The sequence below is a fragment of the Gymnogyps californianus genome, chromosome 19, assembly GCF_018139145.2.
Source record: "Gymnogyps californianus isolate 813 chromosome 19, ASM1813914v2, whole genome shotgun sequence".
Taxonomy (NCBI): domain Eukaryota; kingdom Metazoa; phylum Chordata; class Aves; order Accipitriformes; family Cathartidae; genus Gymnogyps; species Gymnogyps californianus.
This window is the reverse complement of record NC_059489.1, coordinates 9,837,981-9,856,175: the sequence shown is the minus strand read 5'-3', so window position 1 is coordinate 9,856,175 and position 18,195 is coordinate 9,837,981. Positions and strand designations below refer to the sequence as shown.

General features: G+C 41.3%; 1 protein-coding gene across 1 annotated transcript in view; it reads left to right on the top strand.

Annotated features, from left to right (window-relative positions):
- The first annotated feature begins 27 nt into the window (after nucleotides 1–27).
- Nucleotides 28–18,195, top strand: part of OGFOD3 (2-oxoglutarate and iron dependent oxygenase domain containing 3) — a 47,634-nt gene continuing 29,466 nt past the window's right edge. The window contains exons 1-6 of the mRNA XM_050908676.1: nucleotides 28–116; nucleotides 493–710; nucleotides 8,822–8,897; nucleotides 9,852–9,894; nucleotides 16,304–16,368; nucleotides 16,950–17,006. Coding sequence (XP_050764633.1) covers nucleotides 28–116; nucleotides 493–710; nucleotides 8,822–8,897; nucleotides 9,852–9,894; nucleotides 16,304–16,368; nucleotides 16,950–17,006 — 548 coding nt within the window. The remainder of the gene's footprint in view (nucleotides 117–492; nucleotides 711–8,821; nucleotides 8,898–9,851; nucleotides 9,895–16,303; nucleotides 16,369–16,949; nucleotides 17,007–18,195) is intronic.

The window sequence follows — 18,195 nt, the reverse complement described above, 5'->3', positions numbered from 1 at the left end:
GCGCATCGCTCTGTGTCGGCGGGCGCGATGGCTGCGCAGCGGCGGGCGGCGCCGCGCGGCCCCGAGAGCGGCGGGACGGCGGCCGGGCCGGACCGCGGGGGCCGCCGCCACAGCAGGTACCCGGCGGGGACTGCGGTGCGGGGCTGTGGTCAGCGGCTGGCACCTCCCGCCGGCAGTGGCGGCCGCTGTCCCCGGCGGTGGCGGTGCCCAGGCCCGGCGGCTGAGGGGAGCGGCCTGCGGCAGCGCCGCCGGCTCCTGTGGGAGCTGCTGTCGGACGGTGGCCTGTAACCTCCGGGCGTGAGAGAGGGATAAAAATTGCGTGTGTTTATAAATATGTATGTGTATACTCAAAAGGAGCGCTCAGTCGGGGTACCGGCCCTGGCCCTTGACCGGGTCTCGCTGGTATCGGGCGCGGTAGCAGCTAAAGGGGTTCCCCACCGGCTCGGGAGTGTCGTTCGCTTACGTGGGACTGTCCCTGTGCTCCCTCCTTAGTGCCAAGAAGAGCAGAGGCCAGCAAGCGTCACGGTGGAGGTGGCTGAAGGCAGCATTCCTCCTCTCTTCTGGTGCCATCGGTGGGCTCCTGAGCTGGAGCTACCTGCGTGCCGAGGATGGGGTCACAGAGGTGCTGGCTCATCACAGTGAGAGCCTGCGGGACAAGTTCATTGAGATCCCCTGCTCTGAGGACTACGACAGTCACAAAAGATTTGAAGGTATTTGGATAGGATTGTGTGAAGTGGGATGAAGCAGTCTTCAGAGGACTATAACAGGCTGACTGCTGTCTAAGTCCGTTAAGCCAAATTTGTACTGCAAGACTCCTGTGTTTCTAGCAAACACCTAGTTGCTGTGTGTATTGTTTGAATCCCCAAATGTTCATGCCTCTTGGGCCAGCCCGGAAGTTGTTGCATCTGAGAGGTTTTTCTGTCATTCCTACATAATTCTCTTCTGAAACTGCTTTGCTTAGGCTGTGTGAAATAAACCTTTTGCTAAATCTCTTTCTAGTGTCTTTTCATACTCTGTTGATTCCTGTAATAGGCTTGTGGGTGAGTTTGGTACTGGTAAATACCATACAGGGTATGGAATGGAACTGATTTAGGATATTGTCAGTGCTGCCAGCATGTGGTAATGGCACAAATGCCAGCTTCTGATACACCTGTTTTGAGAGGGGTGTGTGTGCCGGCAGCTTTTAATGCTGCCTGCAAAGCACTTCTCTGTCTTTATGCCTTTCAGCTGAGCCTATTTTCTGTCAAATTGGTATTTGTTTCCCCTGGCACTTATTTCTTTGGAGTGTTGATGTTGGATCTTCTAGAGAAATGGAAGATTTTAATCTTTTCTGATGAAGAGCAGTGAAAGTATAACTTGCAGTTTGCATGGATGAGCTATGCTGATGTTCTCTTTCAGATTTGCAAAGTGTATCTTGCTGAACATTTTGAGCTGGTACTGCTGCCAGAAAGCAGCTCTGCTCTTGCTTTTTGTCAGCCTGCCTGTATGTCTAGCTGTGTGTTGACTGATAAGCTATTGCATCTAAAAAAAATAACACTTCTGAGCTAGTTTTTAGCCAAATCAGTTGTCTTATCTGGTTCATTATGTGGCTGACAAAACACTTGCTGACACAAAGCTGGAGGTAGTGTGGAGGCTGGAAGAAGCTGCTTGGAGCTGAGGAAGAACAAAGATGATCAAAGGGCTGGAGAACCTGCCCTATGAGGAAAGACTGAAGGAGTTGGGTCTCTCTTCCCTGGAGAAGAGAAGGCTCGGGGGGGACCACATTGCAGTATTCCAATATTAAAGGGCAGCTACAAAGAGGATGCAGGCTATCCCTTCACAAGGACCCGCATGGAGAAGACAAGGGGCAATGGGTAGGAGTTGCACTGGGCAAGGTTTCATCTTGATGCAGGAAAGAAATTTTTTACAGAGAGAACAGTCAATCACTGGAACAACCTCCCCAGGGATGTAGTAGAGCCGCTATGACTTGGAGGATTTCAAGATGCGATCAGACGGGGTGTTAGACAATCTCATCTAGGCTCCCGTTCCCATGAAAGGCTGGACCAGGTGATCTTTTGAGGTACCTTCCAACCTGGGCTGTTCTATGATTTCTAACTTTCTTCCAGTGCCAATTCTGGTAGAAAGTGTTCATCAAACTGCAGCCTGGATGTGGTGCCCCAAAGACGTGGAGGTAACTTCCCCTGGCCTCTTCAGGTGGCTGGTTCTGGTGCTGTTGGTTGAAAGGCTTGTAACATAACACAAAAATTTGTGTAGTCTGTGGTCAGATAGTTTTTCCTCAGTGCTGCTGTTGTAGCTTCTTGCTTGACAGGGTTTTTGAGGGTTCATCCGAAATGTTATTGAGGCAAAGAAAACAGCTGTCGGGAAGCTAGCAGCAAGAAAATTTCCTCAGTAGGGGGATTTTTTTGACTGAGCACAGGAAAACACATGTTTTGTTTTAACTTTTTGTAGTTACTAGAAGGAGAAACTGCTTCTGGCTTAATTTGCATAGCGCCAAGGCCAGAGAAAACTCTGCAGCCAGTGTTGCCACAGCTTTGGTAGTTACAGCTGAACTAAGGCTAAAACTGTCTGCATTCTGCTACTAGGGCTTTTGCTTATCAAAAGAAACCCCCCAAACCAACAAAACCTTATTTTTCCCTTCCCTGGTTTGCAAGAGGAATTTTCTGAGCTGTGGACTTGTGGTCTTGGCAACCCCATCAGTTATTCTTTCCATTGTAAGGAAGGCAGGAACTTCAAGGATATCTCTGCCCTGGAAGAGGAATGAATGTGTTCTCTATTCTTGTGATGTCATGGGGAGCAAGCTCTGCAAATGCTAACTGCAGGGTGAAGTGTGACCTCTCTTGGCTTTGTATGAGAATGATTGACATGGCTGGCATCAACCCAGGAGGAACAAAGGGGAGTCATCCTGTGTGAGTTTGTATTCCGGCTTTCTAATTAGATGTTTGCTTGCTGCTGCTTCTTAACTTATGTGATTGATTTTGGGTTTTAGCAGATGTTTTTACATGTGTTCCCCTGTATTATGCTTTCAGAAAGAGATCAGTGGTATTAGAAATGTGTGAACATCTGTTTTGTTAAGTGGTTAATTGAAGCCGAGCTGGGATAATGAACTTTGCTTTTGTTTTTCTCTCTTGTCTCCTGCTCGGTGCCCGCAAGAGGGTGGTGGTGAGCTGCTGAGCCTTGCTATCGCGTCAAAGCTGAGCGCCTTGCTCCACGTGTGTGTTACTGATAGCTTAGTGAGGCAGTAAATGCAGATTATGGTTCTCTGCCAAACTGGTTTCAGCTCCGGAGCTTTACTCGCTTTGTTGGGAATAGCTTTCTATCACTCAATAGCTTTTCATTCTCTGTCTTTACTCTGGCTTGACATCCACAGCTGCTGGCTCTGTGTCAGAAGGAGACGCATTCCTATCATCACTTGGTGTCTGATGCTCAGCCGTGAAGTTTCCACAGCTAAGATGAGCTTTTTATTTATGCATCTGTCCCTGCTTCAAACTGAACTAGTGCAACTGAGCTTCTAGTTTGCTTCAAATGATATGGTAGTTGGTGTCACAGAGGAGTGGTTTTATTTCCATAGCACTGCCTGCCAGTAAACCTGCTTCATACAGAAATAAAATGCATTATTTTTCAGAGGCCAAGCACTTAACTTATTATATTTGCAGAAGATAGGGTGTTCTGTGAGCACAGTCTCCTCATCTGCGTTCTGAACCCTGTGGCCAGATCTTGGCTATTTCTGCTGTCTTGAGACACGGTTAACTACTTAAAACTAGTGTGGCTACTAGCGCGACTGATGAAACTCCTGCGTAGTCTCTTAGGTGTGTTGACATATTGTGTCAGTGTACAAAGCATCCATGATCACTGCCCAGGAGACAGCTTTAAGATGCTTTTCCAGAGATTAGATCAGTGGATGTGGAAAGCAGAGAAGTCTGTGAGCAGTGGAGGAAAAGGTGTAGCACCTAGACTGCTGGTGTGGTTATGGGAATGGCATCCAATAAATCCTTGCCTCCTCTTGTCCTGCTTTGAGATGGATTGCATTAGGGGAGCATCATGATGGGGCTGCTTTCCCGTGTGAACCATCCCGGTCTCGGCAGTGTATGGTTCTTGGCCAAGTACCACTTTAAGTGGAAGACAAAGCTGCAGTTTAGGCACTTGGACCCGTGTGTTACATTCTGTTTTCTGTGTGCTGAATAGGAGCAGGGGCCGCAGGGAGTACTTGTGTTTTTGCATATTTTGGTATGCTCCTCCTTTACCTTGATTGAAAAAATACGACTCTAAGATCCAAAGCTGAGTGCCTTATTAGGTAAGTGAATGATTTTGTGTCTACTAGGTACAAATTTGTGGAAGCTACTGGGTACTTTGTTGTTAACTAAACTGAATTTCTCCTGAGTGCAGATTCTCTAAGTATGCTTTTAACACTTCAGTGCTCCCACGCACCACGGTCTCTTAGACAAAGATGACACATTTCTTAATGCTAAAATTTTTTTCAAACAAACAGACTGTTCTGATTTTTCCTTAGCATTCATCCAGTGTTCATGCCTTACTGTTGGTACCTGACTGACTTTATGCTGGACTATCTTTTTCTTGTTTTTCTTCTCAGTTTGGAAAAGCTGTTGCCTTCAGAACACCTCCTGCTTCCAGTACTGTCTTTGCCAGTTCTTTGTCAGAGACCCTAGACATGTAACAATTGTCCTAGGTAACCCTGTAGTTTTGGCAAATCTGGACCCTCCAGTACCAACCTTTCCAAAAGGGTAAGATCTGTGCTGTGGTTTGCAGCTGGAAATAGAGAGCACAAATCTTTTCTGAAATCAGAAGTCTTTGCTAGTGTCTTTTTTGCAGAATGTCGTACAAAGAAAACTATTTAGACGGGTTTGTCCTGGAGTATTGAAATTCTCCTTTGAATTTATACTTTCCCACCTCTTCTCCTTAAACATCAGCTTTCCCTCATCTCTAAGACAATTTTATTTGCCCTTCAAGCATTAGAGACCTTTTCAGTGGCAGAAGGAAAGTCATTCCCCTTTTCTTATCTCTATCAGCCAAGAGAGCTTTCTTGTTTTTCTGTGTTCAGCTTTCTCTGAACTCCTTAAAATCTTGCTTTTCTATCAGCTTGTTACCTCAGCCTTTTTTAATTTTGTTTTTTAACAGGACTATAAAAAAAGTGTACTGCCAATATCCGAACTTGTGCTTCATAACATTGTTGACATCTTTATACCCAACAGAACATTAAGTGCAGCGTGGAGTATATGTGATTTGTGATGATTATTGTTCTGCAAATCTTTGAGTGGATCTTATGGTTACTAACAAAATGTTTGGTAAGGTTTTTTTTTAGTTCTGGGAACCCAAATTGGTTCCTCTTTGGCTGTCTTTTTTACATGCATCTGAGTTTAAAATTGGGTGCTGGAAGCTGTTACTGCCTCAGCCATCTGTCTCACTTTTTGGGTGAGTATTTGCTAGCCTGGAGGCAGAGATGTCTCATCCCTGTCAGTTGGCTTCTGAGATGCTCTTCAGCCTGGCATTCAAAAGTAAATAACTGATTTTAATCTGCCACTGCTGAATGTATGATGGAGCCTTTAAGGCACAGCAACATAAAACGTGTATGTTTTTGTTAGGGCAGACAAGAAATAGTTTGCAGTGTTTGCTGGCTACTACTTGTTGCTTTTCAGAACTGCTAGGTCATATGCTCCAAAGGAATATAGCATTCCAATGCTTACATTTTTATTGCAAGATCTGCAGTGTTAAACTTGCAAATTGTTGGTTCCTGGAATTGAGATTGAAAAATGCAAGAATTTGAACAAAAACTGTGCCTAGCCTTTCTGGTTGCAGAGGGGATATTTACAATGTGCCTGAAACATGGCACAGAAGCTCCCCCCCCTCGACTCCCCCCTTCCCAAATTTGTAACTTAGAACAACTTTCCACCTATAAAGCCTTTGTGGGTTTTTGTTGGTTTGAATTCTGTGCCTTTGGGACTGATACTGTATTGCAAAGTGTTGTTCTTTAATATGCAAAGCACCTTCAGGTTGCTGCTGGAATTTTTAATTTTTATGGTGCTTTTTTTATATCAAGGCACTACGGTTTTTGATGAATGGTATGTTTTGATTTTGCTCCATTTCTTTAGCTCACAGGGTCAAGAGGAGAAAAGTGAGCAGGGGGAGCAGTGGTTCTGGTTTTTCTTGTCACACTGCTGGGTTCTGTGCTGACATTGATAAGTGAACGCTTAAGAATGTAATCTCTAGCATTATTTTAGACTGCTAGTGTCCCAGGTCATCTTCACATAACTTAGTGTGTGCTTCCTGGAATCTGAATCTTGAGCTGACTTCAGTTATTGTTGCTGGGTAGTCAGAAAACACAATGAATTATCTGGGTTGTAATCCAGTTGGTTTCCTGACTTTGCTCTGTGTTTAAACAGTCTGCTGGTGTAGGTGCCTTTGACTTCAATTTAAACATATGTCAAACAAGGGACTTTTCTTTTCCTACGCAAGGAAACTGCGTGTGTAATTTGGCGTGTTGTTGTCGGTACTCAGCTTATTCACCCACACATCTCTCTCTCATTGCATCTCTCTCCTCTTGAAATGCTGGTGTAATTGGAGGGCTATATCGGGGTATATCCAGTAAGATGGAGTGGAAATTCCTACAAAACACTCGTGCTGTGGCAAAATTTCTCTTTCTGTCAGTCTGTGATCATTGTTATCGTTAGTTGCTTTTGATCAGAGCAGACTGATGCTTTTGACTTGCGTGGGTGAATTGATTGATTTATTTCCAGGAGTTTCCCCCCCTGCCCTTGTGTTCTGATGAGCAAATAATCCTTGAAGAGGAGCTCAGTTCAGCAACAGTAAGTGTATTGGCAGATGTCAGAAAATACACTCATCCCAACTTTTCTGTGGCTTTACATCTATATATGGATCTTCCCCAGTAAAGTGCCAAGTGTGACATGCCAAGGTCTCTGATGGCTCAGAATTGATCTTTTCTTCTTCTTGCCTGAAGACTGTTGTGGACCAGACTTCTAATTTCATAAGAACTTTCATATATTCATCCCTGGAACTCTTACTGCTGGCTTTTTTCCATGAGCTTTTAAAATTTAATGTTAGATTTCTCAGCAATGAATTTTAAGAGACTTTTTTATCATATACGTCCAAGCTGTGTGCTTCAAGGCACTTTTGTGCAAAATCTCATATAAAAAGCTGCCCTTCAAGGTATGTTTGTATAGACACCCCATACAGAATGTTATTTGCTTCCTTTTGACTTGTGTTTGGCGGGGGAGAGGGTTGAGCAAATCTGAAATATGCTGCTTCTATTCTCCTGGCAGTACGGTTGGAATGTTCAAATTTACTGTTTTTTCTGTTACCATTGCTTTTCCAGTGACTTCCAGTGGACAAATACAATGGTTCTTAGTGCCTGACTACAGGAATCTCTGTTAATAAACTGCATGATTTGGGTTGAATACCAAAACATAAGTTAAATTCAGTTCTTTGTGTTAATACATGAACTAGCATGTATTGATGCTACATAAAGATGCTATACCTATTCAGGAACCTTTGTTATTAGTAGTATCTTGTTCATGGCTTGAACTGTTTGTGTTCTAACTAACTTTTTCAGTTTTTCTTTTGTCAAGTAGTAATTTCACTCCTGTCTGAGGGGCATTCTCTCTCTCCTGTTATTAGTATGGTGGTGCTCTAGTGTTACGTCTACTGCAGTCTGCATCCAAGTATGTCTTGTCTTGTCTGCTTTTTCTCCAGGACAATTGAGTTCCTTTGTCCTGTTGAGACTGGTTTTGGGACAGAACTCTTTTCGTGCTGTGTATTGTACCTAGGAGTGGTGTGTACTGGACCTTTGTCTGAGTTGAAGACTGACTTGGACTGTAATAGAAAACATTTTGTATATGGACACGTGATATTAAGGGGGTTTAGTTGCTAGAGACCTTGGCTGATTTTGGAACTGTCAGCCTGAGATGGAAGGATCCATGTGGCACTGCTGAGCTCACCAGTTCTTGCCCTGCCTGTCCGAAGGGTAGAATAGAGTGTGTAAGATGAAATCATCTAAGATCATCTTCCTTTCAGAGACCAGTTATATAAACAGGAACTTTTGTTTTCACTACTGCACTGAAAGGGGAAAAATCACTGGATCTGTCTGTCTTGCTGCATGTACATCGAGGTACAGATGCATCTGATACTGCCTTACTAAACAAAGGCCATCTTCTCTAGTCTGAAGTGGTAGATGTGCAAAGGAACATCAGTAAGTCAATTTTAATCCCAAAGTTTGTAACAAACTTGTAAAGACTTGTAACAAACTTAAGGTTTCTAAGAATTCTTTTCAGATCAACAGGAAAAGTAGTTTGTTTTTAAAGGCACAGTATTGCTGTGTGTTTTGCTTCACCTAAATGCTGGAGGCTCTGGGTCATGCATGACAGCCACATCTCCAGTGGCTGTGCTGCTTTGGGGGTTGAGATTCATTCCTTTTAAATCATCTCCATTCTGTTGAATTGCATTATGGACATAGCAGGAAATAACTTGTCAGCTTAGTTGGTGTAATTCAGGGGAACCAGCCATAGCAGGGCAAGTGATGTAGCTTAGATGAGTCCTGGGGACTTGAATCTGTGCAGAAGCAACAGTGACATTGGCTGACTTGTCTTCTCTCTGATGATTGCAGTGCAAAACACACCAAAATGGAGATGTAACTTACTTGTAGTTTAAGTGATCTAAAATATTCTGAGATTGCCGGTATCCCTTCTGAATGTTGTGAATCTGAAAGGGGAGTAGGAGAATATTAATAGAGATTTGTTTTGAACCTTTTTTGAAAGATGATCTTTTCTTTTTTCTCTTCCTCTTTGTGTTCCAGGGTGCACTCCTAGAAAGTGTGGAAGAGGTGTGACCGATGCAGTAATCACGAGGGAAGAAGCTGAAAGAATCCGTAGGTAATTTTTCTTTTAGCTCTTAACTCTTATGAGCACTTACTTTAGTGACAGTGTGCCAGTGTTTAAGGTGTAGCACAAAGCTCATTAGCTGAAGGAGGATGGGTTAAACTGGTTAAAACATTAAACTTTTTTTTTTAAAGCCATTTTCCATTTTTGGTGTAGTAGAGGCAGTTCTCCTTCATACAGAGTCTGCCTAGCTCTGTGGGGCATGAGCCTTGTACAGAAAGAAGGAAAATGAATTAAGTAAAGTTTTAAAGGATTTTCACTTGGTGTTCTGCTCCATTTGGCCTTTAAAAACAGAACAAAACAACGTATGCCTCCTTTCAGATCAGTCTATTTCTGGGCAATTATGAGCTAGTGCTGACCCTATAGTCCTCTGTGAACACTAAGTGGTGAGTTTTAATCAAATAGTAGGGGACACTGCCAGATTATGCAGTTAGAAAAGTTATCAACCTCTTTGTGATTTACACTTGATAATCATGTAAGTGGGGAATATCACTGTAATGCTCGAAGCGATATGCTGCTGGTATAAGTGCTTTGTTCACGAGTCAGGCCAGCCACGCTGTGATTTCAATTTCAGCTGGGCTTCTGATTTTGATAGAGTGTTTCTGCATTGTACAGTTTTATTTGTACTGCCCCTAAGAATCAAGATCTGGGATTTTTTTATGTTTAATCTCACTTGGCCAGGATGTATTTGAAAGACAGTGTTTTTGGGGGTGTTTTGGGGATTTATGGAAGGGGGCTACAAGCTCAGAAATGTTCTGCAACATAGATATTTTCATGACAGGCTGCAAGATTCAGTTTCAAATAAATGGCAGCTTCTATTAACTCAATCGAGTTATATCTGATGCATCAAATACCACTTACTGAAGAGTTACATGTTATAAATAATGACGTTAAAGGACAAAGTAATCAGACTTCAGTTCTCATCTGAGGTTATTGTTTTGCCTGCAGAATAGCAGAGAGGGGACTGTCCTTGGGAGGATCTGATGGAGGGGTGAGCAGTGTCCTGTTACTTTTTACATTCTTTTACTGCCGAGGCAAGATTATAAATGCATTTTTGGGGCTCGAGGAGAAGAGATGGAGAATTTTTCTGTCCATTCAGACTTGAAAAAAAATTTGTTTGGAAAGTTATTTTATATCCCATTAATACTTCTGCTAGCAGTGTAATTTGTGATTTCTGCAATACAGTTGACACTTCCTATTACTCAGTTTAGTTATTTCTAGCGCCTCTCTTGAACTGATTTTGTCTTCTCCATCTGGAAACAGTTACTATAGCAGAACTGCACAAGTTTGACTTCTGAAACTAAATTACAGTCGTTCACAGCATCACGTAAAGATTGGGTTTGTGTAGTGACAAAAAATGCCATGTAGTCTTAAGGAGACCTTTGAATAATATTCTTTAAAAATGAAAACAAACCCACTTCTCTAACAAGCGTATTTATTTTAATTTCTTTCCCCATCTTTGTTCTCAGGATGTTTTTGTGTATGAACAGAAACTGTTTCTTGAGTATTTGTAAACACAACCACTTCTTTAGGCCTCTGCTGAATTAGGACATATACTAGCAGAGAAGGAGAAAGGTTTCAATGAAAAAAGAAGGCTTTATTGTCCTTGTGATTGCTGAGAAAGACCTGAAAAAAAAAAAAAACCAAAACACCCCAAGAAACTTCAGCAGTGCTGCCTATGTGAAACAATCTATTTAAAAGATTTAACATTCTCTGTTCTGTTCTGTTCTGTCAGGATCCCTTGGAGTTTTTGAGTTCTGTGGTTGTATAATTTGCCACTTGCCTAGATTACTCTGCCTTTTGGGACATCTGGCTTAACTCCTGTCATTAGTGTCAAGTGGGTTTCCTATCCTGTTCTTTTGGGACCTACATGTGATTTTTTTCATTAGACTTCCACAAAGAGGGATTAGAAGGGCAGTGTATAACACAGACAGCTTCGTGGATTTGGACCACAGAAAGCTAATGTCCAGCTGGGGGTCAGGGAACTGGGGAAACTGAGGCAGAGAAAGCTTGGAAGAGACATGAGGGGAGGTAAACTTGCTGCCCAATGCACAGAGCTGGGCAGGGGTCCTGAGCTGGCTTACTTGCACAACAAGCCAGAGTATCAGACAAATATAAATCCATCATCTGCATCATTGTGAGGTTTTTTTAAAGGGGAGGGAAATGGGGGGGGGAAGAAGATTCTGTTACTGCAATAAAAGAAGTCTGTTAAGAAATCTGATGTCCATTGAGAGGTCTGGGCTCTGTTCCAAGCCTTCTCACATTTCTCGTAATCTGTATATGTGAGAAAGTTATTGCATGCTGTTACCCCTTCGGGAAAGGTGCATGAAGAAAGTTGTGTAGTATTGCATTGAGGCCTTATCCAAAATAGCGGATAAACACTGAAAGATGCTAAAAACAAGAGCTGACCAGTGTTTCTGGGAGATTGTGTTTGGGAGAAGCCTTTAAATACAATCTATTTACCTAGCTTCTTTTATGCCTCTTTCTCCCCTATTCTGCCATTTTCCTCTTTCTTTTTTGATGTGCATGCTTGTATTCCACATGTCATGGAGTGAATTTTTTCCCAAGAGTGCTGTCTTGGCTCCCAGATATAATTAAATACTGATGGGTGTGTGGTGATGATGTGTAGACGAAACTGTCATCTTTCCAAATCTCTTACCTATATAACATAAAACATATTTCAAGTCTTACTTCATCTAGCTGCTTTCCCTGTATGCCTCTCAAGCTTCAAGCCTGTTGGATTAGTCTAGCTTGTTGCTTTAAATTTCTTAGGCTTTAGAGTGTTTGGATAATTCTGTCCGATTATGTCTGTTGTTCTAAGACTAATTTTTTCCTTAAATTCCTGAAATAACTCCTTGTTTCTGTTTAATTATTTTTAATTCTTTCTTTAGCCACTTTGATCTCTCCACTATTCCAAATAAAACTTCAGATTTCTACTGGGGTGCAGACTGCATTTTCATTCTCTCCGATTTCCTCTTAACCCTTTTTAAGAAACATGTCTGATTTCCCCCCCCCCCCCCCCCCATCATAATTCTTATGTTTTGAATTCACAGAAGTGGATTTGTGTCTATGTGTCTGGATATAATTAACTAATTTAAAGACCTAAACTTGCAGTTTGTCACTGTGTTAATTCTCTCCTCCCTTTGTTTGCTGCCCTTTCTGCTTCCTTGGAGTACTGAAGTATAGCACAAAAACTTGTTTCCCTTTCCATCCTTTTGTGTTGAGAAGGTCCTGGCAAACATCTGAATTATTGAAATCTCCCAGGAGTCATGCCCTAGTTGTCATGCTGAGGTTTGTTTCTTATCTTCCTTTGTAATTTTTTCCTAGATTTATTTTTATTTACGCACACTCACAGAGTGAGGCTAGAAGAGGCCATTGTAATCTTCTAGTCTAACTTTCAACAGAATCCAAACAGGAGCATCTTCTCCACCAGTATGCTGCTTTCCCTTGTACGTCTCTGACTTTGTAAAATAGTTTTATACTCTGTTCCTTATTCACAGAATGTGAATTGCATTAGTTCTCTTGATGTTTGCCTCAGCTTAGGTTTTTTCTTCTTTATAAAGATAATGACACTTCCCTTTCTTCCCTGCCTAATATTTTATTGCATGCTACCCCTGCTTGCATTACCACTTTAGTCATGACTCATTCATTCACGTCTTTGTAGGTGCTGCTGTCATAACATCTCTCTAGTGTAAATGAAACGACTCATTTACTATCAGATGTATTGGCATTTATTTAAAAGCCCCAGAAAAGATATCTCTTGGTGCAGCCAGTCAGCTCCAGTCTGTTTCCTGTGTTGCAGCGAAACTGGACCTAGACCTCCCTTTTGCAGGGGAAAATTAAATTTCTTAATCACTGGGAGAAGCAAACAACCTGTGTAGCTGTGATGCCAAACAAGGGTTTCTGATGTGGGCCCACCGGCCCGTGCATAGAACAGTGGTTCTGCAGACCATATCCCTCCTTATTCTGCTTTCAGCCCTCCTAACCAAACTCTGAAGTCCTCAAAATGCTGTCAGCTCTGCGTTTTCCAGAGAGAAGATAAAGCCTCTACATAATACTTGCCCTGTCTCATACCTCTACTACAGGCTGCATAGTTTTCTTCCTTCCTAATTAGCCTCCTGATAGCACTTAGGAAACACATACTTGTGAGGAGTGAAAGACATACTTGGCAGTGTGTCTTTCACTTGACTTGCAGCTGTGTGTTGGTGTGATTATCTGGACTTAACTCGAGGAAGCTGGAGAGGAACTGGTGGTGTCTAATCTGTATCTAGTGTAAACTTGTACTGGACGCCGTAGCCAAATATTGCATTTTATTTCCACAGTCGTAACCTGTACCTCCAGCAATCTGAATGATGTATAAATTAGATTGGTTACATTTGTGTCTCATAATTAATCAGTGTAACTTTTAAGAGGCATTGCCCTAAGAATGTAACTCTTGGCTGTCTACTCTCCAGATTCAAGTAGGGAAGGGTATTTAAAGGTGGTGGTGTTTTGAGAGTCTGTATGAGACTGCCTGCAGTGACAGCAAGTTTGATGCTGCCCAGGAATTGGTGGCCATGTAGAACCTTCATTGCTCTTCCCTATTCTGAGCTCGAGTGTGTGAGTGTTCCCACAGGAGGAGTGGGGAAGGTTTTTGAGTGCTACCAGCCCTCTATAGGCAAGTAGAAGTAAGTTTTTTGCATTTTTCTCTTTTGAGCAGTGTGTCTGCTGCTTTCTTTAAAGGTATCACTTAACTTTTTAAGGGATGGAGGAATTGCTGTAGAAGTGAATATATATTTAACGGTTGGTAGTCCCTTTTAGTGAGGATCAAAGGCAGGACCTATCATGCTTTGCAAGATGGAGAACCTGATCCTTTTTGCCATATGCTGAGAAGTGGTGGCTACTTGCATGTTCTTTTTGAATCCTTTTAGCAGTGAGAGGGTGGAGAATGTGGGACTAACAATACCGAAGGTCCAAAAGAATGTATTTGTGCTTTATTTTTTTTAAAGGAAGATCAATTTCCTTTCTATAGAAGTTTTGTAAACCAGGATATTGGGGTAGTTCTGTTAAACAGTCTCCTGGAAATAGGGGTGTGGGTATGTGTGTTTGCAGTGTTCCTGCCATCTTTAAACTTTGCAGAGCTTTCAGTCTGGGAACACTGACCTGAATTGCAGGCTGACACTTGATCAGATAGCTGAACTTGAAGTAACAGTGTGGACACAGGCTTCCACCAAGGTATTCTTCTCAGTGTAGGAAATGGTGCTGAAAATGTTTAATGTTCTGAAATGGCAGAGGCCAAATAAATGTGTTTCAGTTTCTTTCCAAGGTAGCTGTTAAACAAATAGCTCTGTGCTCATGTGTAATCAAGTCCCTGTCTATGTTTGGCATTCAGTTGTTTTCCTCTGTCTGAAACAACCCTGAAGAATATTCTTTCTTTTAGATGCCCTTTTCAGTCTTCTTCATCTGGCTTTTCTAGGCTTTGTATTGTAGCTATTATCTCTTCAGCTATGAATACCTGTAGTTCTTGGGGGTGTCTTTTATTGATTCATTTGGTTATTTTGGATCTTCCCAACTGTAATCATCTGGAGCTTGAGGAATGAGAAGAAATGTGTATGTTTGGAAAGCATGTTGAAAGTATTTGAAAGGCAATTTGTTTTTAAATTAAATTCGTCTTTTCAGATGTGTCCTGCTACTTCTCCTTATAATCTACTTTAGCATCATCATCACAAGCATATTTTTGAAGCTACATGGGAGCAGTTTTACTACTTCTAGCTGTAGCTTAGATTATTGTACAGAACCAGAAACCAATAAATGAAAATATTTTGCTTCTGAAGCTTGAGTAAAGCTTGTTACAAGAACTGCTCTTGCATGAGTGTGAGATTACTTGTTTCCATAACAGTCCTCTGAAGCTTTCGGAGAACTGTGGGAAGGGGAGGTCTGAAAAGCTCACGCTATGTCCACTTGAATAGGTGGTTACTTTATGTATTTTTACAGGGGTAAATAAAATTATTTGGGTAGGTTTATTAAAAGAAGGTTGTTACTATCTCTTTTAAAAGGAGACTTTAGTGGAGTTCCCCTGATTCAGCTCTGAAGCTCAGAGCAATTGAGCCTGCAGCAATTTTCTTTTGCTGAGAGACTGTCATGGGTGTCTTCCTCCAACATGATCCAGAGGAGGAGGGAGAAGAGTGCTTTGAGACTTAGGGATGAACATGAAACCATATTGCTAGACTGGCATTGCAAGTCTAACGCGCCTGTGGACTGATGATTTGCTGCTGCTCATTCACCAGCCTGTCTGCGTTTGGGTAAAGTTACAAAGTGGCTTCAAACAGTACTGTTCCAACCATGCTCAGAAATTCTTCTTGCTGGTAAGATGGAAGTTACCATTCTTTCCAGGCAGCTCACCTAGTGGTATTATTATTGTTTGGATTTTGTTAGAATAATGTGAATGGTATGTGGTGCATCAAGAAATGCCAAATTCCAAGATAATTGCTTTTGCCCGGATATTGTATATCAAAGATGTCATTACTTTGGTGCCGGTCAGGTTAATTAACTGTTGCTACTTTTATATTTCCAGTATAAAAAAAGACTGCTATTAAGCAGTCATATTTTTAAATATGGTTTAACTGATGCAAAACAAACATGTATTTTGTGGACAGCAGGGGACATACAAAAGTGTACTTTATTCAGTTTAGAGAAATAATTTAGAGTCCTGAGAGGCAGCTCTCTATCCTGGCAAATCTGAATACTAATCTTTTTAGCTTGGTCTAGAGCTCAGCAGAAGTGTTTGGCTTGAATCGGATGAAGAAATGGATTGAATTTTCATATGTAAAAACTTTTCATTCTTTGGTTTTCTTTTACAGCGGTTTAGAAATTGAGGAAAAGAAAGTTTGGCTCTAGTAAGCCTTAGAATTATAATTGTTCTTTTAAACAGACTTTTATGTCCGTATTAAATATGAGAAGTATACAGGAACTCATGGTGAAGGAGAAGTTTTAATAACAAATGTTGGGCAAGATAAATATTAGTGCTGCTATTTGAGCGCTTCACAAATACTGGAAAATTAGTCATCTTTGTGTGGAAGGGAAATGTCTTCAAGAAGAGATCCAGGAACACAGTGTCTTACCCCTAGCCCATGGAAGAAGACTCTGGCAAGTCTGTATGTCAGATTTGAATCTCAGGAATAGCAGTCCTATGCTTTTTTCATAGTACCTTAATATTTTGTGCATCTGTACATCCAACTGAGGGAGGTTTGTAGTTGTAAAGTAACCATTAGTATTGTGAACCCAAATGCTAGAAACTAATATTTTTACTGGGGAGGCTGTGGAAAGTGAGAGCCAAATTGGGACAGTTATTAAAGGTCATAGTTAAATAATGATAAAACCTCTTCATGCTCATTTTTCCTACTTTTTTGTTATTTTCCCAGGCATCAATTTTGGACTTGCACTCTGGAGCTCTTTCCCTGGGGAAGCATTTTGTTAATCTGTACAGGTAAAATGGGGCTGTGGCTTGCTGCCTCTCGTTATCCTCATTGCCTTTTCAAATTTCTCAGGCCTTGTGGGCTGGGGTTAGTATGGACAAACTGTAGCAGCTGATTAGATTCACCACAGTTTCCATGACCAGTTAAAGAGCTTTTGTGGCATGAAAACCAAGCTTTTGTTGAACTGGGCTCTTTGAAAGCTACCATTACCTTTATTTTCAGAGTTCTTGCACCAGTAAATAATTGTATTTTTTCACAGTTATAGTCTAGTTTGTCAGCAGGGGAAGAAATCAAGTAGTCTGAACTCTTAAAAACTTGAATCCACGTGCTTATTTTATGATGTGGGAGGGGACTTTTTTCATGCCTGGGGAATTCCATTATCAGTTGCTGCATCTGGATCCTTTAATCTTTTAACATTTAATCTTTTAGGAATCTTTTTGGAACATCATGCTCAAGAGCATTTGTGGGTTTTTTGTGTTGTTTTCTCACTCTTTGATTGTGGGTAAAGCACAGATGGGGGTTAGAATGTATCTTGGTATTACTCAGGCAGTCTGATTCAGCAACTCCTCTTTTAGACTGTTTAATTTTTCAGGTACTTTGGGGACAAAATTCAAGACATCTTCACAGAAGAGGATTTTGCATTATATCGGTAAAGATTTTCAATAACTGCTGAATGAACCACAAAACATAACTTTGTATTTTTTTGTTGAGTGCAGGTTGGGAGGGGATTGTCCTTTGGACTCAGACATACAATTGATTTTGCAGCTCAAAATAGTAATCTCTGAGAACTAAGATGCCTTGAGGAAAGTAAGTAAAAAGACCTTTTGGTGACTACCTGATAAATAACATCTGCTGCTTTGAACTTAGCTGCATTACCAATGTCGGGACAGTATTGATGGTGTAAATGTAATCAGAATGATGGCAGCACCACACATTTCCCTTTCTGCGTAAGGGGTTAATACCAGCCCTGCAAGCAAGGAGAGCTGCTTCATCCGAGTTCTGTGGCTATTTGCTGGAACATTATAGCTGGGATGTAAAATCCTTCAGCATTAACTCCTACTTCACCCATGTTACCCAAGAGGTGTTGTGATAGATGAAGACGACAATCCTATGCTATTATTACATTAGGAACTTGGGGTTTTTGGGGTGAAGTGTAGCCAAACATTAAAAATGGTAAAGCAGGAAGTGGAAGGACTTCAAATTACTAATGTTCTGGCTAGAGAAGCAGAGCATACTTTCCCCCTAAGAAGCCAGAATATGAAATAGCGCTATAATGTAATAGCTTTGGCATCTGATGCTTTTAGCTTTCCTGTAGACCTGCTCATATACTTACCGAAGACAACAAATGTAACGAGTTCCATGTGTCTGTGAAGGTGTGTGGCCAAAGTTTAGGAACAAGCATTCTTTGTTGACTAGACACAGTAAATCTTTAGTTATGCATTTCAATTGCCTTCTCATAATTTAAAATGTACCTGACTTGAACATTTTAACTCTGTCTTTTTTTTTTTTTTTTTCTTTTTTCCCTTCACCTTTGTGAAGGAATATGACCTCCCTCTAGTGGTGGAAATAGTATTAAGTAGCCAAATAGGTTTATTAGTTTTATTAGTATAGTAATTTTATTTGTCTTAAAATATTAACCACTTAAAGCTTATATCTATTCGACAACTATTTTTAGATACTGTTGTCTTTATAGATGAACTTCTTTACAATGTGTTTACTTCTGCCCCCAAAATCACAAAAATGAGATGCTTCCTTGATTATTATTGAACTTTGGCTGCTTAAAGAAAAGATATAGTTTCTACCTTACCAAGATAGTGGAGAATATTTTGAAAATAGTC